A 23,087-nucleotide genomic window follows, 5' to 3' on the forward strand; every position below is an offset into this window, starting at 1 on the left:
GCAGTTAAATAACGCTTCCACCTTAATCAACCTTGATCAAATATTCTCATTAGGAGCAAGTTATAGATCTGCTCAATGTGAGTTAATTAGAGCACAAGCAGCCTTAGCCCCAATGTGTATATAAATTGGGGGAAGAGGAAGGTTATGAAAATTATTGGGAAGATGAATCCCTTGATCCAAATACTCCTTTTCCTGCTGCCATGGAAGAAATCACAGGCCCACGGGAAAATAGAGATGGCATGGTGGTGTTTCTAGTGGGATTCTAGTGAAGATCTCTTAGCCACAGAAAGAAATGCAGATGCGATAGAAGTGAACTTGAAAGTTTTGTATTTTAGGAAAAATACAGATCAACGATGGAATCTCGGTATGACCCGGACAGGTAAATCTAGAGGACCCTAAAACACACAATACTTGGCTTTGCTCAGTTTTTTGTACAGTGCTACTTAATGTACAGCGCTATATAACGTATTGGTATTATATAAATACTGTTTATTAATACCAATTATTATTTTAATATTAATATTTTATTTCATTTTAATTTGGTGTGTTTTAAGGAGAAGCCTCAAATTGTATTATTGCAGTCAGGTTGGAAAACAATTCAAAAGTTTTTTTGGTAGCTGTAAATTTTTGCTATCTTTTACCTTTTGGGTCTAAATTGCACATTGTTAAGTGATTCCATAACACACAAATCACTTATCTTTTAGGGAAGCTGCCTTTAGGAAAGGACCACTTAAAGGGAAGGCCATTCTTTCCCAGAATTTTTTTTTTTGTTGTTCGTTTTTAAAAGGCAGACATTTAATTTTTGGTTAAAAATATACATTCAATGCTCCTTGACAATAAAAGTTCAATGAGTTAAGAAAGGAAAGGAAGTTAAGGAAGTAATAAATCTATATAACCCTTTTTCCTGTGTGCTAAAGTTTTTGGAATTTTTACGCTATTGTTGTTGTCAGAAAGGCACACAGTTCTATTTTCTTTATTTTATATCTGATCCTTATTCCTTTGTCTGGAATTTACTCAAAGGGGGAGGTGTACTTAATGTTAATAAGATTTTCCCATAATCTGAGAAGGTCCCCTGACTTTGTTCACACCTGATATTGATAAAATGTTTCATTATCTAAAAAGATCACCTTACATTGCTCATACCTGTAATCAGAGTTACCCCACAATAGGAAAATATTACCAATTGGTTATAATGAGTTTGAGTATGGATTATGAGCAACTTCCCAGTGCAGTCCTATTATGTGCTATATTGGTTATAGATACTGAGTTATACTGAGTACAGATATACTTAGACTGATGAGACCTTAGTGAATAGTGAGTGATATAATCGGTACCATTGTACTTAGGCTACCATTGCCTGAGGCTCGCCTCCACTAAGGACATATTCCTGAGACACACTTTTCTAGATTTGCTTCCATGTTTGCTTCTGGATGAACTTGTTTTGCTTCCTTGCAATTGCCTATCAATGTGACCTTTCCCAGAGTACCAGGAGGATTCAGTGTATCTGAGTGCCCATGCCTTGGGGTTCATGCACTATTGCGGTCTGCAGCACACGGTAATAGTCAGTCCCCATCCCAGGACTCTGCCAAGCTGGACGCATATTCTTATAAGGTGTTTGTTTCATAGGGCAATGGTCAATCCCCAGCCTGGGATCCGGCCAAGCTAGACACATATCCTGGTACACTGTCAGTATTGCTGATACAGCACAGATGGGGAGGATGCACCGCAGAAGGCATGCAAAGGGTTTGGAGGCATACTGCGCAGACTGATGAAATGTGTGTAGTCTGATGATGTGGTGATGGCTACAGGGAGTGTATCTGGTAATATAGATATATAGATTATATAGTATAATCAATGTGACAAGTCTCAGTCTTATGTCTTAGTATATTTTATCATTTACAACAATAATTCCGAGTACTCCAAGTATTATTGACATAAGTTTTTGAAATGCCCAATAGGTCTGACAAAGGCTTCTCCTGGAAGTGACATGCTGAATTTAATGCATGTGCCCTAAGGAGACAGGCGGATTCCAAGGCCTACCAACCTACAGATGTGAGTGTCTGCAATCAAGAAATACTTCAAATAAAAGCACAGAGTGCCCATGCCTATGATGGACTTGATTGATGGATTGCTTGGGCAACAATCTTATAAATCCATAATATTGGACTTTTCTACCACAATCATGAAAATTATGAACTGTCTAGGAAAGCACAATATACTGCGGGGAACTGCCTAAGTTGCCTTTCTCCTTTTAACATGTCAGAAACTTAATTCTAACTTTCGAAGAAAGTTTTATTGCATATGCTAATAACTGAAGAACTGAGAATGATGAATGGAATCCAAACAAACAATCATTGTCCTAGTGTGGCTAATGCTTCGATAGCGGGGGTCTGTTGCACCTCAAGATTGTTTATAGATATTAATGGATATTTGTGGATAGATATAGATGTATACATATTGTATATGTGGGGGGATGTTGGTGATCTGTTTGTCTTTGTCATACCACCTAGGGTTTCCAAGTGGGGTCTCCAATTCCAGGACTTCACAGAAGTAACAAAAGGTAAAAAATACCAATACAGGGTTTGGTTTGCCAAGGAACAATAACCAAACAGATGCCAGGAAACAAGACCTATTCTCCATAACAAACAGATCACCAGTAGCGCCATCAAGAGGCAATAAATCCATCAAGCCTGAGTCAGCAGAAGATGGAGGCAGAATTGAACAGATGGGCTGGGGTGATGAGCCAGCTGGACCTTTGCGGACCCCTAAACTTAGATTCCAGCTAGAGATTCACATATCAAATTTAGTTGGGAGGTTCATCAAATGACAGTAACCAATCCCAACCTAGTGGGGCGTGTGTCAACCAATGGTCATCGTACAGAACACACCCACTAACCAATCCAAGAGTCCCCAATATTACCTAAGGGGACTTAACTATATAAAAGGGGAGCTGGGATAATAACAGGGAATTCTTAGGGAATCAGGGTCCTGGGGTACCCATCTACTTCTTTACAGGTTGCTATAGGACATTTCTGAATGCATTCCTATATTGTCTATTATATGTCTATGTTATTATTGGTTTATTGTTTTGCTGTATTGTACTAACCATTGATAGAGTACCATAGGGGGGTTTACTACTAATAACCTTATTTCCATGTGCTAAATATATTATTGATTGAAGTTCCTATATCTGTATATCAAACAATATTGCTGTGTACTTTATGTTTCCTTGTTTTCCTAATTAAACTGTTTGAGTGACTAGCTATCATTTGTGCGTGAACCTTCTTTTATTGAATATCTATATGCATTGATAGAGGATATAACATCCCAATTTATGCAGATAAATATTCCAAAATCAACATCAGCTTAGTGAATTTCACATACCTATGTTACAAATATTATAGTATCTGTGGGCCATAAAGCAATTCAACAATTAATCAGAATTCAGCAGTTTTAAGTAGGCAATTTCTGGCCTTTTCTGGATGCTGGTGGCTCAGACACACTAATGATCAGTGGGTGGCACCAACTGCCCCTAGGAAGTACAGTGGTTCACCATGCCAGCCAATCAGATTGATGGATTCCTGCATGCACCCCTGTTAGAATCTCACCTGGTCTGATCTTCTCTGAGCTGTTCGCTGTGGAGAAGAGAGAATATTGATTACCATGAGGCATTATAAGCAACAGGTTTATAATGTGGATAGCAATTTGCATGTAACAGGTCCTCTTTATGGAGACTTCAGGGTTCTTGTACCCCTAATGTATCCCATGCACTTTGCCTTAACAGATGACATACAGAAAGTACATGACCGGCACCCCCTCCTCCGGGACAGCCTGCTGTTATCTATCAGCTGTGAACTTGGAAGTGCTCGGAGCTGAACGCTCCCGGTTCATGGCAATGGGTCAAAGATTTTGCCTTTGTACTCTCTGATACATTTTTTGTGGTCCTTGGCTCCTAAAAGGAGCGATAGAATCTGGAAACCACTGATGGGGGAAACTTCTGCTTCCCAAAAAACTGATTGGGCTGCTTTACAGCCACCTTGATCACTTCTACAAGTCAGCAGGGTAAGAATAGGACAAGTGGGATTTTTTAGATGTTCCCCAATGGCAGAAATATTCAGTACAAAATATCAGACTCACGTAGTTCTTTGGTTTCTGGTTCCATGCCTACCAAAAAAAACAACAACATAAGGATAAGGTATAAATGATCTGCAGCCCCCTTGGGACAACCTGCTGTTATCTGACGGCTGTGAACCTGGAAGTGCTCAGAGTAGGACGCTTCCAGGTTCACGACACAGAGGAGAGTTTGGATTGTAGATTTCTCCCTTGTAATCCTTACTGGCTGGCCTAAAGCATTTTCTGTGGTTTTGGGTTCCCCAGTGGTTCTGCAGAGCCCTGGAACCACAAAGTGGGGTGCAGCTTCCTCTGCCCCCCTAACCAGGGAGTTGGTGTCATTAAGGTTAGCAAGGGAGAGGTGGCCCCTTTAGTTGTTCACCAATGGCCCTTTTTGTGCTCTTGAGCTTTCTACAGGAGTTGTAGACTCTGGAGACCACTGCATGGGAGTGAAGCTTCGGCTGCTCATAGAAGTGATTGAGATGCTTTACAGCTGCCTTGATCACTTCTACAAAAAATGCAAGAGCCATGGCCACAAGTCCCTAGGTCTACATCTTCCCCAATGGCAATATAATGTGGTCCTGTGCTTTCCAAAGGGGGCTGTAAACTTTGGTAAACATTGACTGCCCATAGAAATGATTGGGCAGCTTTAAAGTTGCTTTGATCACTTCTATGTTAAAGCCAGGAGTCCTTGTATAAGTCATAAGGGTTAGCATGGGAGAGGTGGCCCCTTTTGATGTTCACCAATGGGAACTTTTGTGGTCATGACCTTCTAAAGGAGCTGTAGATTCTGGAAATCACTATGGGGGATTGAAACTTCTGCTGCCCATAGAAGTGTTTGGGATGCTTTCCAGCTGTCTTGATCACTTCTGTATTAAAGTCATGGAGTCATGGCCACAAGTCTTTCTGATTAGTATGGGACGGGTGGCTCCTTTATTTGTTCCCCAATGGCATTTATTGTGGTCCTGGGCTTTTCAAAGTGGCTGAAATACATTGACTGCCCATAGAATGATTGGGCTGCTTTACAGCTGCCTTGACCACTTCTACATTAAAGTCAGGAGTCATGGCCACAGTCCCTCCAATTATCATGGGACAGGTGGCTCCTTTATATGTTCCCCAATGGCATTTTAATGTGATCCTGGGCTTTCCAAAGTGGCTGTAAACCTCAGTATACATTGACTGCCCATGGAAGTAATTGGGCGGCTTTATAGTTGCCTTTATTCTATTCTATAATAAACCCAGGAGTCTTTGTACAGTCATTAAGGTTAGCGAGAGAGTAGGCCCCTTTACATGTTTACCAATGGCATTTTTTGTGGTCCTGAGCTTTCCAAAGTAGTTTTGAACCCTGGTAACAATTGAGGGGGAACAAACCTTCAGCTTCCAAAGAAGTGATTGGGTTGCTTTACAGCTGCCTTGATCACTTCTGTATTAAAGCCAGGAGTCAACAGACAACAAGTCATAAGGGTTAGCGTGGGGCAGATGGGCCCTGTAGATGTTCCCCAATGGCATTTTGAAGACCTGTAAACCTCAGGAACCATTGGGGGAGGGCAAACTTTCATAGTAGTGATTGGGCTGCTTTACAGCCACCTTGATCATTTCTATTTTAAAGTCAGGAGTCCTGGTACAAGTCAATAGGGTTAGAATGGGACAGTTAGTCCTTTCAGATGTTCACCAATGGCAGAAGTGTTGGGTTAGTCATCGTTTATCTCTGTTGGGACTCACTTTGTACTTCCTGTTTTGGTTCTGTGCCTGCCAAAAAACAATAGAAGGGGGTAAATACAGGGCATTACCACATATGGATAAAATGTTCTGTTTTTGGGTCGGCATTCAGTGTGTGCATGCCTACAGTCAGCCATGTGATAATTGATGTAAGATGGGGGCGAGACCGCAGGCTGAGTCAGATGGGTTAACCCTCTCTGATACCATCAAATGTAGAAACTTGTAGGTAAAATTTCTCACTGTATTCCTAATATATAGCAGCCGGTCCCAGGGGGCTTTGGCTGGGGCATCCCCAAAATGCCCGATTCTTAGAATGAGTGATCTTTCAGGTACAGGTGAGCTGAACTGGCCTTTAAGGTTCCTTTATATCCACCAGGGATCTTCCTGAATTGCATAGAGAAGCATTAATGAGTTAATGAGTAAGAAGTGATTGGGAGGCTTTACAGCCACATTGCTCACTTCTGTGTTAAAGCCATGAGTCAAGGCAACAACTCATGAGTTAGGCTCAAACAGGGAACATATTATCTTTTGAGTATTATAACTTTAGTTGATGAAAAATCTACATGATATAAAAAAATCTAAAAAGTAAAAAAAAAACATGTTTTACTTGGGATATGTTCCCACTTACTCAATTTTCTCACAATTTTGGTAATAATATCTTGCAATTACCATGTAAAATTATCAAATAAAATTGGAAAAAATGATTTTTGCATACATTTTTTCAAAAATACATTTCTCAATTTCACTCGTCCCTTTGGGCATTGGAAGATGGGCAGGTATGCCATGTCTTCGGCAATACAAAAAGTAACTTTCATGTTAGAAACTAGAGTCAAAACTAGAGTCTTTTTAAAGATTTTTTAGAATTCAGCTCCGACTTGAAAGACAAGATGAGGAAACAGAAGCGTGGAGTCAGCAATTTAATTTATGCCAAGCTTGTACAATGAGGTTTGAACATCGCTCTGCGTATAACCACAGAATGTTCCTTGCTTCTAATGACTCAACGTTTGGGCTCATGGCCGCCAAAATGACAGAGGAAGGTGTGTTATTAACCCTTCCCCTAAAGGGGGAGTCTTATGGTTCTAATAATTTCTGGCATTTTCTGGGCCCCCCTCCCCTATATCTAATGTTCCAGCATTACAAAAGTTAAGGGGCCAAGTAGAGAAGTTCCCCCTCTAGTGGTGGCACTGATTCTCTATGCCAAAGCCATTGTGCTGTTTTTGTAAATGTTAGAGCTGTATTTTGGGTCACCCCTCCCTGGAAGAAGGAATGGTATGACCCAGTACGTCCTTGGTGGGTCCACTCCATATGTAAACCAATGATGGTCTTTGGTTATCCCAAAAAGGGCCAGCAAGGGCCGTTAGCCCACCACTGTCATAGGCCCAATAAATTGTTTGGGGTGCAGTAAAGTGCTCCTGATAGGTTGTGCATGGGTTGCAATGAGGTGGCCCATTGCGATGTGCTTGACACATAGGTATTGACGCTCAATGTGCCGCAGCTGGTGTAATGATCTGTATATTTGAATTGGGGGGGCAATTAATAAATGGCAATGCACCCCAAAAACAAAATGTGTCACCGTAACATAATGAATTCACTTACCGGACCCATCTTGAATGTCATCGTTGTCATCCGAAGTTCCCAACGGACCAGCAGCTGAGTTGATCTCGCTGTCATCAGCTGATGTGACTGATAGAGAGGGGAAAAGTCATCAATGTCATTCTGATTGATTAACTACAATTCCCCATTGAAGAGAACCCCCTCCATGGATGACCGCTGTGATCCCCAGATGAGAGAATCGGCTCCTCCACAATCCACACAGAAAGTTCCTCATTTTACAGCGCAGACACAACTTACCGGAGACGCTGGAAAGTAAAAGCAGAATAGCAGCCCACAAGACGGCCATGCTGAAATAAAGAAGTGCAGAGAATAAAGAAAATGTGCGCACACGACGTGAGGTAACCAAGTCTAATATTGTAATAAAAACAGGAAAAACATAAAAAAGAGATGTCAGGTCACAGAGAGAGAGAGCGAGAGAGAGAGAGAAGGGGGAGAGAGAGAGAGAGAGAGAGAGAGAGAAAGAGAGGAGAGAGAGAGAGGAGAGAGAGAAGGGGGAGAGAGAGAGAGGAGGGAGAGAGAGGAGAGAGGGAGGAGAGAAGAGAGAGAAAGGAGGGAGAGAGAGAGGGAGAGGGGAGAGAAATAAGGATGAGAAGGGACAATAAGAAACAAGAAATAGAGAGAGGAGGACAGAGAGAGAGAGAGAGAGAGAGAGAGAAAGAAAGAGAATAGGGGGAGAGAGAGAAAGAGAGAAAGAGGATGGAGGGTAGAGAGAGGGAGGGGAGAGGGGAGAGAGGAGAGAGAGAAGGGAGAGAGAGGGAGGAGAGAGAAATAAGGAGGGAGAGAGGAGCGAGAAAAAGAGAGAGAGGGGCAAGAGAGGTGAAAGTGAGAGAAAGAGAGGAAGGGGGGAGAGACATGAGAATGAGACGGATAATGAGGGGCAGAGAAAGAAGGAGAAGAAGGGAGAGAGCAAAGGTTGGTAGAGAGAGGGATAGAGAATGAGGATAGAGCGAAAGGATGGAGAGGAAACAAAACAAAAACAAAAAGTTGGGAGAAAATAAAATAAAAGAAATAAAAGGAACCACTTCCAATAAAAAGCAATATTTATAACAATTTCACATTTTCTCTAAATGTGCCCACTTTTTTATCCTTATCTATCCTTAGAAGTTCCTGCCATGCCCCCCCCAATTCCCATCCTGCGGAATTACCTTAGGAGGAAGTTCACCTACCCCGGGTCTGACCCCTCCAGGTACCAGGTAAGTACCCAACCAATAAATATTTTTCTTGATGCTCTTCTGCAATCATTGTGGACAGGGACGTTCAGCATCAGACTTTTTTTAATAACCCCCCAGCCTTAAAGTTTCCCACTGGTAGGTAACTAACATCAGCAATCCTTTTTGCCCCATTTGCCCCCTGTATGAAGTTGTAGTAGCAGCTCGGCAAACTTACATGTATCCTCTCCCCAGCACAGACGTGGATCTGCAGGGAGAATTACCGAATACTGGAACATATAAGACGCCTGTGGTCTGAAGGGCAACCACTTCCTCTAGAAATTGCAACGAGAAAACGATAAGTAGACATCACATGGATTTCATGTCTCATCACATCCATGCAGAGGGGCTGATGTCACTTCTCTCACCACGGGGGTGAAACCTCTGCTGGAAATTATTACAGAAGCCTGAAAGGGGCCCAAATCCCCCCAAAATATCCTAAAAATTACACCAATGTATGAAAATGGCATTTAAAGGGAAACACCACCCAGAAATATAAAACTGAATTATTTATAAGGCAGTGAATCTGGCATTCAGCACACATCCAGTGCAGATGAATCTTCATGGTTTATGTGTTTTGACAGCAATTTATTTACCACCAGTGAATGTTTGTTTAAAGTCATATTCACTGGATCTTTATTTAAACAGAGCCTACATATAAAGGTGATATGTTTAAATAAAGGAAAGTTTGCATTTTTATGTTTTATTTAACACAAATATGAACAGATGGAATGATGCATTGTGGGAAAAGTAATTACACCCTCTTGTAAGTACACCTAACACTAGTAGAAATGACTTCTTGAAGTCCACCAAACTCTGACAACTAGTTGGGGACATCTTGCAACATCATTTTATTGGGATTTAATTCAGGGCTTTTCTGTTCTGCCTCATTCTGCCACCTAGTGGCCTATTTAAAATTTGCACAGCTGTCACTATGGGAAATGCTATCTGTGTAAGTTACATAGTAAGTCAGGTTGAAAAAAGACGAGTCTATCAAGTGCAACCACTAGGGAAAGTGAAAATTATGAACCAATCTACAGCAAATTGACACGGGAATCATTTAAAAATGGAGCCCAAGCTGTCACACCAAATACAATGACATCATGGCCCTTATTCACGCCCGCCATGTTGCTTGAACAATTACATCCAACCCAACCATCTCTTATTAGAAAGATTCTGCTGACAGAATCAGATTGCATAACTTATTCTTTTCCAGTCAAAAAAAATGATTATCCTATTGGTAATAATAATAGTTCTGTGGCCTCAGATGGGGAAAAAAGCCAAGAATGTGATAGGATTCTTTGTGTATTCTGTATACAGGAAGCGTACGGTGTATTTATAAGCGGGCCCGTTCCTTATTGTTAAGTCTTTGAAATATGCAAATTTAGGTCAGGGTTGGTAAATGGTAAGAAAACACAACTTGTTGCTTCCTTTAGCTTCTTAAATATATCACGGAATGCATTGTTTTATATTGCTTGCCTTTGCAGAATTTGCATTGGCTGCCTATGTTTGGATATAATGGGTCCCTAAAGTTGGCCTTCACTTGGGTTATTTTCCAATATGCTTGCTCAGAAGTTGCCAACTTCATATTGGTTCTACTATGATCATGGCAAAGATTGATGAACCTGCCAACCATACCGTGAGGAAACATTCTACCGGTGACATGACCACAATCAATTGGTTGCTGAACCCAGCCTTGTATCCTCTGTCCATGTCTTTCGGTATTTTATTACTATTTTTATTGTAATGCATTTCGTATGTGATGTTATAAATTTCCTCTTTGGTTTTATAAAAAGGGAAGTCACTGTCTCACTGAAGACCAACCAGACTTGGGTTTACCAATCCGAGATGAACGTTGGTAGAACAGCTGCATTTGGTCCATTCTAATCCGTACCTGAAAACCATTTCTGTTTCAGGTATACAATTTATGAACAAACTATCATTGATGGGCTCCCTCCCTGGTGTTTTCATGAAACATTTACTAACACCAAATCCTCTGGGGGGTTTCCCACCATACCAAATGGATCTGGTAGAGTGCACAGTCCATGGATAGAGTTTTAGCACTTAGCAAGGCAGGAATGCTTTAGGTTAATTTCAGAAAGAATTAAAAGTTTACCTCCAAGGACCAGAGCCAGCAATGGAACAGACTGACCTCTGAAAGAGAAGAGCTGAGTGGCGGAGTGCAGTGAATAGTAAAACCAGACTGTTTTGGCAGGCAATCCCGTGCAGTAAGCCACCACAGTCCCCGTTTATTCCAGGAGCAATAGAGATCAAGCTATTAGCTGTCTGTCTCTGCAGCATCCCCGGTTTCCCTTTAGCTGGTAATGATCTCTCGGCATCCCCGGCACAGACGGTGTGCAGCTGAAGGGGCTTTTAGAGTTGGTGCTGCAGCCAATGAGTGCATTAGTTCCCGGCTATGATCTTGCTCTGCCATTGGCTACTGGTCCTTTAAATTCTCAGCTCTGTTTCCCAAGTGTTTAGTATTTTATCTGCCGGTGGTGCGATTATCCAGATCTGATATTCTTGCCCGTCAGGACCCCGACTGCTTATTCTAATCCCTGAATACCTTGTTTAGTGGACCGATACCATTGTATGACCCCTGGTTTTGGGACTCGACCCTCCCGCATTGAATCTGTGGAACACCTGGCATGGGACCCTGGACTGTGACTGCCAGTGTCCCCTGGCCCTCAGTCATTTATTCCCAGATGCCATTCTTTGCATCCTAGGGGGCAACTGTATGTTGGGATGACACAACCAATCCCCCCGAACCTGAGAAAGACTACTATAGGTCAAGAGGTGGAATCAGATTGAGAGGTTGGTGCCTGGTTCTGGACCAGGGCCTTACATTTTGTTCTTCTTATCCTTTTGGTTTCTAATCCAAGCGTGAACACCTTTTTATTTAACATTTATAACCAGAAGGTCTTTCATCACCAATTACCATTTTATTGAATATTTACTAAACTATTTCTTTAAGAACAATTGAGACTTTAAGAAAACTACAGCTCAAAAAACACGGAGGGGTTTGTGTTCTTGAAGTTGCACATTATCTGTGTGTAACATTTACATATATCTTATATCTATGAATCAAGAAAACGTTCTGTGTGGTTGTGACAGGAAGACTGCTGGATGAAGGAACAGAAAGTTCTCACTTCTTCCCCAGCAGCTTCTAAAACACTTAATAGTAAGAATATGAAGATGACTGATGAGGATGTGCCAACCACTTTGAAACTAAGAATGGTCAGCCACCATAGTGGATTTCTCCTTCAAAATGAGTGAGAAGAAAGGAGGAACATGGAGGCAGGAAGATGGGGTTCCAGCAAAGGGACATGGAGACCCTATGGAATATGGAGAATCAGGAGAAGAGGGGGCAGCTGGTGATAGAATGCTGAATATGTGCAAAACTTACTAACCACAACAGGATGTGTATTTTGTTTAAGCTACACAGAATTACAAATTATTAAATACTTTTTATTGGCAATGTGTTGTTTTTGGGAACTTTTACCCTCCATTGGCCCTGGTGAAATTCTAAGATTTGGAGTTCCACCAGGACAAAGTTAGGGAAATATCTTCCCAATGGCTGTTAGTCATTCTTTATACATTGAAGTGTTTTGCTTGTATTTGTCCTGGGTATGCAAGAGAATCTCCAGCAAGGAGGGAGCAGGGGGATTTGCTTGTACCCATTCTTTGTATTTGGACTTTATTCACATTGCACACAAGCTGCTGCCAAAGAAGTTCTAGTTTTTCCAGACTAAAGTAGAGCAGTGAGGAAATAAGAGAAAGCCAATATCTGCTTGCTCTTCCCCACCAATATCTGAAACGTCAGCAATAAGGGGAGCGGGGTATGAAGTAGTTGTTCCTAGGAACATGACTACAGGTCTATAATTGGTCACCTTGTAATGCTGCTAGACAGGTTAGACGTTAGTCTGCAAGTATTTCTAGCAGTGTCTCATTTCCTGTTGCTGAAGTTTAGGATTTTAATACAAGTGTATTCTAGGTAGTAACTTGATATTTTCCAATAAATGGCCCAACACTAAACAGCTACAATGCAAAGGAAAGCACAAAGGTTCCCATGTTAGGCAATTGAGGTGTCCCAATTCAGAATTTTTATTCTATTTCTCCGCTGGGGATTACCACCCCAGAGGAATGCTCTAGAGACCATTGTTCTTATAGCAAGAAGTGAGGGAACCCCCAAAGTGATATTGAATAAAAAACCTCCAAGGGGAAATGAAACCCAACTTAGCACAAAAGCCACACACAAAGCACTAATTTGTCAACTTTAATTTATTTAATATTTTTCTTTTACAAAAAAAGGTTACTTGTTTTCATGTTCATTCCCAACGCAGCCTGTAAAAAGAAAATTAGAGATGTCACAATAAGACAATGAAGCATTTAAGACTTGGGCTCAATCTGTAATTTCTGCTGCACACCAATCACCCCCCCCCCCCCTATGAGAAGAATGTCCCAAAATGGTCAGACCAAGCAAAAACCCTCACAGTAAATTCTTATAGTAGGGATGAGGTTTTAAGATCCAAAACACCCATTTTAATGAACTTTACAGAATATCAAGCAGATTAATGTTAAAGGATTGTCTTTTCTTAGCAATTGAGTGTTAATTCTAGTTTACCCTATATATTTACACACTTGGGGGTCAAAGTTTCCAGAATTATTTCCCAAGAGAATGGGTAAGGCAATAGGCTTTGGTCACCAAGTCCCAAATTAATTCTCAATCAAGGTCCCATGGAACCTTAGGTGTCCTCCAGCAGTTAAGTGTCCCTTGAGCTTGGGCTGATTGACCTCAAATTGATATTCCCTGCATAGTTCTGGGTTTAACATCTGTCAGGGTCATATTTGTACCTGGAGGGGAGCTAAAGGCTGTCCCCTTTTCTGCAAAGTTCATAAAGATGGTGAATGTCCAAGAGCCAAGTCTGGTGCAACCCTACAAGATCCTAAAACTTCATCCTTACTAGAAAGTCTAAAGTTTACATGAGAATTTTACTGAGTTTTTGCTTTGATGTAACAGGTGAGTTTATTGGCACCATTTGGCAGAGCCAGGAGGTTCACACCAGCTTTATTTTCCAACTGGAAGGGTTCCATGTTGGCCAACTTTGTTAAAAGCACTTCATTATGATGGGGGCATTCTTCCCATCAACCCTTGGTTTCATCAAAGGTTCCTGGAGACCTGACATTTCAAAAGTTCTTCTGGTATGAAAAGATGGGCTTGCTGCTCTATAAGGTACAACAAATTTGATTCACTCACTACACTTGAAAGTAAGCAAAGACCTTTAAGGAAAGTAGCAATCTCCCTAGCTCAAACCTTGATAAAAACGCATGGAGTCTTGTGCTTTTACAAAAACTACTGGTGGGTTATATGGCACCAGAAGTCTAGACTAATTTACAACATTTCCACCACAGAATGCAGATTTGGACAAACATTTACAGATTAGCAGGGGGCTTCCAATTCTGCCCCAAATACAGTGAATGTAACCTACAGTCTAACATGGTGTTACTTACAACAAAAGTCATCTTTCCTCCATGGCTGAACATCAGCTCCTTGCACCTGACAAACTCTTGCATATTCTTGGAAAACGGCACAGACTTGGTTCTCAGGACTCTCACAAAAAAGTCTTTGGCACTCTTCATAAAAGAGCCATGGAGAGACGATATTATGACAACCTTGAAATGGACCGTTCTCAGCCAACAAGGAATTGCAGAGTTCATAACCCAAGGTCTGATTTCCACAGTTCCAGTCTTCTCCTTTAAGTTTGATATTACACAGATTCTCCTTTGCATGGAATTCACCAAACCACAACTTTTCTTCAGCACACCAGCCATGTATGTGGTTCAGGTAGCTATCTGGGGGTAAGATGAAGACTTCTCCATTCACACTAAGTATTACGTCAAGTCCATAGTCTGTCTGAAGGATTACGTTGGGATACTCAAACCGCATGGTGGCTTTGTCTGAAGCCAAACTAAATGGGAGACTTGTTGGGATCCCGTTTACCTAAAATAGTAAAGAATTTATATGAAGAGCAGAAAAGGAAATTTGCTTACAAAACCTGGACAAGACCATACGAATTGCAGGAAACTTGCAAAGCCAAAATAACTATGGGTAGATGAACATCCTACAGCTTTTTTTTTTTACCATGATGTATCCAATGAACATTTAATATAAGTCACTTGCCTTGTGCTTATCACTACAGCCACCAAGGGCTGTCCTACCACCGTCTTTTAAGGTGTCCAGGCACAGTAACCTGTGCCAAATGCCTGGCCAGCTATTCAGCCTTACTGCATGGTGGAAGTCTCTGGTGCTTTTCAAATTGCAAAAAAAGTACAGTTGCTATAATTCATAGAGACCATATGGTCCACTCATTACATTATTTGTATTAAAGGGCAACCTAGCAAAGCTCATCATTATGGAAAAAGCTGGTTTACTGCTCTGGTCTCTGGAGAATAGGGAAATGAGAATTTGCTTGAAATTCGGATGGTTTTCGTGAAGTTTTGGCAAACCGATTTCACAAAACCCGTCTGAAGATCTAGAGACTTACCAGGAGGATTCGCAGGGAATCCTTCTGTTTGTGATCCCCAAGGCGGCCGCATTCATTGAGATGTGTGATCCCGGCACTAGAGCGTAATTAACCTCTAGTGCTGCAAATCGTACTCTTAAATTTTTTGGGGTTTATTCAACCTTAATCAGCAAGTTACACAGCAGTTTTCACTTAAAATTCGGTAAGCAAGAAAAGCTGAATTCGCTGTGAGATTAAAACCGACTCATTTATCCCTACTTGAGAGCAATGCCAAAATACCACATACCAGGCGAATTGGGAGTGTAAGGAATAAGGATGAATACCTCAACAGGGGTTCAAAAATACTTTAATATAAAGTCACAAAGGAACATTTAGGAGTTTAGTTGTAAGATAACAGGATGGAAGCCTAAATTTCACAAATTGAAGTTTGTCTCCAGGCTGGTTTAAGATACCTTGTGGCTTGGTTATCCAAAAGCCGAGTATTTGCAATAAATAGGTGTCAACTCCATGCATTTCAATAAGCCCATGACACTACATTTGGAAATGAGTCCAAGAGGGCAATGCAGAGAGGTAAAGGGGATAGAGTACAGGTATGGATAGACCAAAAAATTGCAGGGGATAGTTTAGGAAAAAGCCCCTTTTATTTCAAGCTTCATTTGAAGTTATTGTCCCTCAGCCAATTTTCATGCCTCCCCCCCCCAATCAGCACTTGCCCTTCACAGCCATTGCATTACAGCCATTTGGTTTTAAAGGGCTAAAGCAAGTCTTTCTACAGTGACAGAGGTAATCATGCCTAAATTAAAATTTGCCTTATATCTGCATCGAGTCTAGCCCGACACATTTATTGACCTTAAACATTACTACATTACTGTTTGAAAATCTTAAGATAAAAACCCCTCCAAAAGATCTCTACAAGAGATATTTACTTACCAAGATTTGGCCCATTTCCAATGACAAACCAACCCACTTTGATGGTATAAGGATGTAGATCCCATAGACCTCCACTGCCAAGTTTGAAACACTTTGGTTTGATCCAATTATATAATCTACTGTAACAGAAAAAGGTTTCAGTGCTGTATCTTCAGCATCCACCGACATCAGCACCAAGTTACACTCTTCAGGGTGAAGTAGATCAATTGATGAGTTTGCAGGAAGAGCTTGTTCGTTCATGATGTAGTACATGCAGCCAGAATCTGGGGAACGGCGGGAGACAGTCACTTGGTTTTGGTAGCTGGCCATCATTTTGCTTGATTCTGCAAAGATGAACAGCAAGACCAAACTTATGCATCAGGGTGGTTTTAGATTGATATTAGCCACTTTGTACTGTTAACTAGACAGAGAAACTCCCCACCCCCATAAACCCCACCAATAAAGGAATACTAGTCTCACCCCCAACCAAAGCCAACCAACATTAATCTGTACTTTAAACAAACATTTGACACTGCCATTAGTTGATTTGGGCTTCAGGCTAAACTTAGTATACCAACACCAATCTATAACCATCTATTGTTTATCGCATACATACATTCTAGTTGCACACAAACAAATTGGCTTTAAAGCCAAACAGTTGAAATACATGTAGCCATTTTACTTTCCTAAATAATTTGCATTTCTGTGCATCTAGTCTAGCTCTGTCACATAGAACAGTGTTGTCTGGAAGGGCTAAAGCCCCATAAATACAAAACTGGCAGAAGATCTACTACTGTATACTAGGCTTTAGTGGTAGTAACCAATCTGATTAGTCTGACCAACACTGCACTTGATCCCACTTCCTTAGTAGAACAAATGGGTTTTCCTGTTTGATATTTACCAACCTACCCCTTTGTTCATGTTTATTCAAAGCCTACAGTCTCCCTTACTGTAGTTAATATTTACTAGACATACCCATCAATAGACTACTCCAAAACAAAAGACTATTCAAAACAAGAACTCTTACCACATCCAGTGAGACTTCTCCACCCAGTCAGGTTCACATTTTGAAGGCCACATGCCATTGCATAGGCACTGAGCCCCAAGCAAACATTATCCGTCTCACAGACTTCAGTTTCACAGCCCTCAACAAAAGGTCTTGGATCCAGCGTAGCATGGCAGGGTTTAAATATTTCAGAATTCACTAGTTGTTGGCAGTAGGAGAGAAGAGCAGACAGACCAATGTTTTCACAAGGTTTTGGTCCTTTCACTTCGCCAGGGGTGCAACTTAGATGGGTGTCATTGGCGGGCGGCCAGACGTCTTCCAGGGTGTCATTGGCGGGCGGCCAGACGTCTTCCAGGGTGTCATTGGCGGGCGGCCAGACGTCTTCCAGAGTGTCATTGGAGGGCGGCCAAACGTCTTCCAGAGTGTCATTGGAGGGCGGCCAAACGTCTTCCAGAGTGTCATTGGAGGGCGGCCAAACATCTTCCAGAGTGGGGTTATTGCAGAGACCAGACAAGATATTAGAGTAGACATTAGGCATCTGAATTTGGACAAAGCCATTGTGATCACCAATGATAATACGCATCCCAAATGAAGTCTTCAGAAAAGTGTATGAGCCAAAACGAGTTATGTTTAGTTTGCCACGCTCAAGAAATATTGGGGTATACTGCAGTTTTCCATCGACCTGGACAAAAAAAAAATAAATAAATACAGGACTAAATGTCAGGTGAAAAACACCCGCCCCCCCTTTCCTTAACTACTATATGGAAAACAGTGTTTGAAAAGGTCCTTGACCTCAAGAGTTTTGGTGATCCATGAGGATCAAATTCAGAGTACCCACAGCTAGGGAGTTTATTGATTGGTCAATAAAAAGAGGGTTGCATGCACCACTAATGGTATATGACCAATAATTACTTTAAAGATCAGTTTGGCACCAACTTGTTTTAGTTACCAACACACAAAAGTAGGACACCCGTCCTGTCCCCTCCCCCCATTTTGCTGTACATTAATCTTTTAAGTTGGAAAGTAAACCATTACATACCAGCACAGTTCCTGGACTTGCTGCAGGAATTGTCAGCTTCTTCCTGAACACCTCTAGTCTTATGGTAATTCTGTAGTCCAGCCTTCTCTCCAAAAAGAAGTTGCCAAGGTCCGGCATATTTTCTCGAAAAGCAAGAAGCAAGCTTGGACAATTACCAGATTGAAAGAGATAGGTTCCATGGAATGTGCGCACATGTGTTGCTCCCCACACCATGCAGGTTTGGGTTCCAGAAGACATGCATGAAGATTTTGGGCACGGTAGCTCACTATGGCATTCAAACCCACATTGACTGTACACTGGGGGGAAAAAAAGTCATATGAAGGTAATGGGGCAAATCAGTAGAAGCCATTTTCTCAATGTACAATTCTATGCTACATGGTAAAGCCACCCACTACTGTCACAGTTTAGTCAAGCATGAATAAATGCTGGCACCCTCTTCATTCCCAAGGATGAGATAGTCTTGGGAATTTAGTTCCATACAACTAATGTAGCCATTACAGAAGTTACATTCTCACCCAGAGATACAAATTTCTAAATTAATTTTTGAGATATTGTTGATATCCCTAAAGCAACCTTGCTGCACGGGAGAAAAAGAATTCCTTCCCGATTCCCTGGATCAACAGTCTTGTCTTTAAAAGCTTTAATCCCCAGTTATATTTTGCATTTCCAGAAATCATCCAGCTTTTTATTAAAGCAATCTATAGAACTTGCTGATTCAATGTTTTCAGACCTTACAGTAAAGAATCCTTTCCGAAGGAGATTAAATTTATTTGCCTACAAACACAAAGAGCACCCCTTGTGCTTTCTAATGATCTTGGATTGAATAATTGGGAGGAGAGTTCTCTATATGGACCATTTATATATTTATACAGGGAGATCATATCCCCCTTATACGTCTCTTCTCAAGGGAGAATAGATTCAGTTCAGCTAATCTCTTCTCATAGCTGAGCTCCTCCATTCCTTTTATTAGTTTAGTTGCCCTTCTCTGCACTCCCCAATATCTCAAAACTGGGCTGCATATTCCAGATGTGGTCTGACCAATGGTTTGTACAGGGGAGGATTATGTCTCCATCTCTGCAGTCTATTCCTCTTTAATACATAAACGTACTTTACTGGCTTTAGGTATTGTAGCCCCAGATCTTCCATTACTGACCCCCCAAATGTATTCCCCTAGACTGTATGAAGAAAGCATTTTAGTGCACCCCAAAATGCAGAACTTTAATATTTTAAATGTAAAGATTATTTGCCACTTGGCTGCCCAATCAAACAGTACATTCAGGTCTGCCTTTAGATTATAGACATTGTGTCTCAACTTAATTCCATTATATAGTTTAGAGTCACCTTCACCAATTATAGGTACCAATCTGGTTGGGGGTTTGCTTGGACAGTACCATCTAGTATACATGGACAATTCATGAAAACATTTATTGTAGAGTACATCATACGGTACTCACATGACAAAACAAACACCAGAAGCATAAAATTGCATACCTGTATCCAAGCAAACTCCATATGCTCCATAGGCGTTCCTCTCAGCTGTGCCGATAGTAGTTACACCAAACACATGTCTAGGGTTGTTTAGAAGATAGATACCATTTTTACTAATTGCTGGCAAAAGTTGATAGACCAAGTCTGTGCCAGGAATAGCTTCCCAAACTGATTGGTTTAAAGACTTATGATTTAGCTGTAGTCCCTCTTTACTATCTGCTTGGACAACCACCAATGGTATGTTGGTAAACCCGGGTACTGAAACAACGGCAAAGGAAGCACAGGCCTTTTCCCTGGGTGGAAGATTAAAGAGAAAACCCTCAGCAGGCTCAAGGAGACCTTCACCAAAATACAGGAGGACAAAAATTTTCCCTGGAGTTAAAATGAGAAGCCTCGATGCTGGATCAAAGTCGAATTCATTCACCACTCCAGAATTAACCATCAGATCGATCACGTTGTAGCCATGTACAATTTTTATTTGTGTCTCAGCTGCAGCAAGGATGTAGATTTTACTGGTGACTTTTTGAAAGGGCAATGGCGGGTACACAAATGTAGAACCCCAAGCAGATACTGGAGGAAGCTGCAAACAAACCTGACACCTCCCACGCATTTCAGGGCATGTACGTCCTGCCAGTAGAGCTACAGGTTCCTGTGACACAACATGGCTCCCAGTCAAACTTTCATTGGCTTTCAGCTGCAAGGCTTCCCAGGGAGCTAAAGTCAAATTGAGATATTCTCCAGCAAGGTGTTTTGTATTCTCAAACTCAACCAACCCAGTCAAACGGATGGAAACAACATTTGGGTGGGGGCCATTCACTATCGCAACTTGTCTAAAGGAATCTTCAGGTGCAATTTCAGGGGTCACAACATAGTAGTCACTTCCCCAATTTGTGATCGGGGATAGAAAAGTTAGACTGGTTTTGTGGGATTTGCCATTGGAGGCGACCACAGATATGGGTTTGTTGGAAGAGACACGTACGGTATTGTTTGAGCGGCCGGAATTTAGAATCTCGGCTTCTTGCGGCAACTCAACAGCCAAGGGAAGGTCAGGTGAAAGGAGAACGAGCTTGCTAAAACTTTTACTTGGCAAGTAGATGACCGCTTCAGTGTCAGGGAGGAACGCTGTGATAAGGACTTTCAATTGAAGGTGATCCGATTTGGGGAGGAAATTCTGCATAAATACCACAGCAAAGTCTGTGCCTGGCTCCTCCGCCAAGGAAAATCCTAGAGGGAATGGAAAGAGGAAATTAGGAAACATTCCACTTTAAAAAGGAGCATCAATTGGCTGCTTGGCTTGCCCAGTTCCATTTAGTCCTTCAAAATTCTTAGTTTGATAATCAAGGTCATAGTATCAATTCCCAAACTACACTAGAAGGAGCATCAGTTACTGGCATGGTGTGGACAAAATACCAGCCAGGCATCAAATACAGGGTGGGCATTAACGCTAGCCATTGAATTCTAACCTTTCCTTACCAAAATTTTCTAGGTTTTGGTTGCTATTTTTTTTCCCCTACAGCTTTGATCTCTTTGGATTAAGTCTTGGCACTCTAAGAACTTTATGATTTCCAGTGGCTTTTTCAAAGAAAAAAGGCACAATCACTTACCTCCAAGGCACAGGAGGGCACAGATATGCAAAAGTAGCCCGAAACCCATTGCTGCAAAACAGAAAATGATTTGTAGATCAATATATTGCACATTCAACAGCCATTACAATTAAGTGAAATTGATTGCAGCCTACCAATCAACCTGGAATCATGGAAACATTTGGACTTCAGGAATAACACACTTAGCCAATAATTTCAGTTCACTATGGTGATACATCAGTGTTGTAGCTCATCACTATTGGTGGTCTATTACAATGATGGGGGAAAAGGGGTCTTAAATAGGGTTTTTTTGCAAATTTGGATGTGCTGGCAGCAAATAGCTACCTAAGTGATCACATGTGAATTATTGCACCACACAGATCTAGGTGGATCTTTATCATTATCCAAAAATATCAATCTGGTGGTAGAATTAAAGGGGCCAATTGTATTGAATTAGCACATTATTTCCTGAAAAAAATAGTTAGGGAATCGCCACCAGTTTGATGCAATGCATTGGAGTCAGTGATGGTGTAAAACAGGCAGAAAACCCAAACTAATCAATAACACTTTCCTTGGATTATGGATCCAAGGAAAATCCAGGAGGGGGGGGGGGATTTCCAAGCCATTAATTTATTATTTTGGATTATACAAAACTGCACAACTATGAAACTGAGCTCATGTATATAGGAGAGGGGATTTTAAAGTTACCACTCCATTGGGTTGCCCATTCACCAAAAAGATACATTGCAGGTCAGTTTCAATACAAGAAGCATGAAAAGGACAAAACATTTGCAAGCACATGGCTGGGCATTTAAGTAAACCAAGATAAATGTTAAATTCAGCCATTTTGCTATGAAGACACAAAGTGTGAATAGATCTTAGTATAAAAAACAAGAAATCACACTGCTCCAGAGACTTATACCATTAAGCAAAGAATTGTAATACATTTGTGTCAATTTGGAGCAACTACAAAAATATCCAGGCCCTCCAAAAAAAATGCTTAAGGTAAGAAGGTCATTGGAATTAAAAAAAGGAAAGAAAAAAAAGTGTGTATTACCTTAGATTAGGCTGACGGTTGTCCACATGCCAGGAAGCCAACACCACCACACACAATCCAGAGAACAATCTGGATACAAGCACAAGTTGGGGGAAGTTTATTGGAGCTCTTATAGGAAACCACTAATTAATTGTATTAACCGTTTTCTCACCAGAGAGCTACATTCAGGAAGGGCTTCATGTTGTCAGTAAAGAGGAGGTGATCCAAGAGGAGTCCCAACCATTCTGCAGCCCATGGCACCATATTTGTTGTCCACCTATTGATATATTCATACCAAGGAGGTAACAGGTAACACATATGGCATGCTAAATTCATTTTGGAAGTTGGTTTGGATATAACTCATGAACATATTTGAACATCTGATTGGCTTTTATAGAGAAGCTGCAGTGTGCTGAGTTAAAGCCAAAACTCTTTTCCATTTTGGAATGGGGAATGATGGGGAAGGGTTAAGGTTCCATCTGTAGAGGAGTAATTGGCATGCTCTCCTTCATTCATGGGGTAAGTCCTCGCCCCAGGGTTACCTAGGGTTCATTTGGTTTCTGGCCACTTGGGTTATCCTGGGTCAGGGCTGGTGGTCATAGAGTGGCAGAGCCACCTCGTGTAAAAAAAACAGTTGTTACTGGAATAGGTGACCCTAATGGAAGATTTGGGCTTTGGGTGACCACTCAAAATTTAGGATTTTTCCATGACTTTCTGTCCTATGGCAATGGTCAGTACAGACACTAAATGTCCATAGCGGGGACACAGACTGCAATAACAGTACACTCAGGTGAAAGGGCAGATTTAATGAAGGGAGAGGCTGGAGGGCAGATTTAGCGAAGGGAGAGGCC

General features: G+C 41.3%; 2 protein-coding genes across 2 annotated transcripts in view; one reads left to right on the plus strand and one right to left on the minus strand.

Annotated features, from left to right (window-relative positions):
• Nucleotides 1-12,887: 12,887 nt before the first annotated feature.
• LOC140341189 (IgGFc-binding protein-like) lies at nt 12,888-22,319 on the minus strand. The gene is made up of 8 exons (XM_072426745.1): nt 22,258-22,319; nt 21,222-21,272; nt 19,621-20,841; nt 18,130-18,425; nt 17,112-17,772; nt 16,106-16,428; nt 14,163-14,652; nt 12,888-12,995 (listed from the first exon to the last, which is right to left on the minus strand). The coding sequence occupies exons 2-8, from the start codon at nt 21,268-21,270 to the stop codon at nt 12,964-12,966; spliced, it is 3,072 nt and encodes a 1,023-aa protein (XP_072282846.1). The 5' UTR covers nt 21,271-21,272; nt 22,258-22,319; the 3' UTR covers nt 12,888-12,963.
• The window catches only part of LOC140340613 (IgGFc-binding protein-like), a gene marked incomplete at its 3' end in the record, with an annotated part of 37,830 nt that continues 36,988 nt past the window's right edge, over nt 22,246-23,087 (plus strand). The window contains 1 exon segment of the mRNA XM_072425919.1: nt 22,246-22,545.

The sequence above is a fragment of the Pyxicephalus adspersus genome, chromosome 11 (genome assembly GCF_032062135.1).
Source record: "Pyxicephalus adspersus chromosome 11, UCB_Pads_2.0, whole genome shotgun sequence".
Taxonomy (NCBI): Eukaryota; Metazoa; Chordata; class Amphibia; order Anura; family Pyxicephalidae; genus Pyxicephalus; species Pyxicephalus adspersus.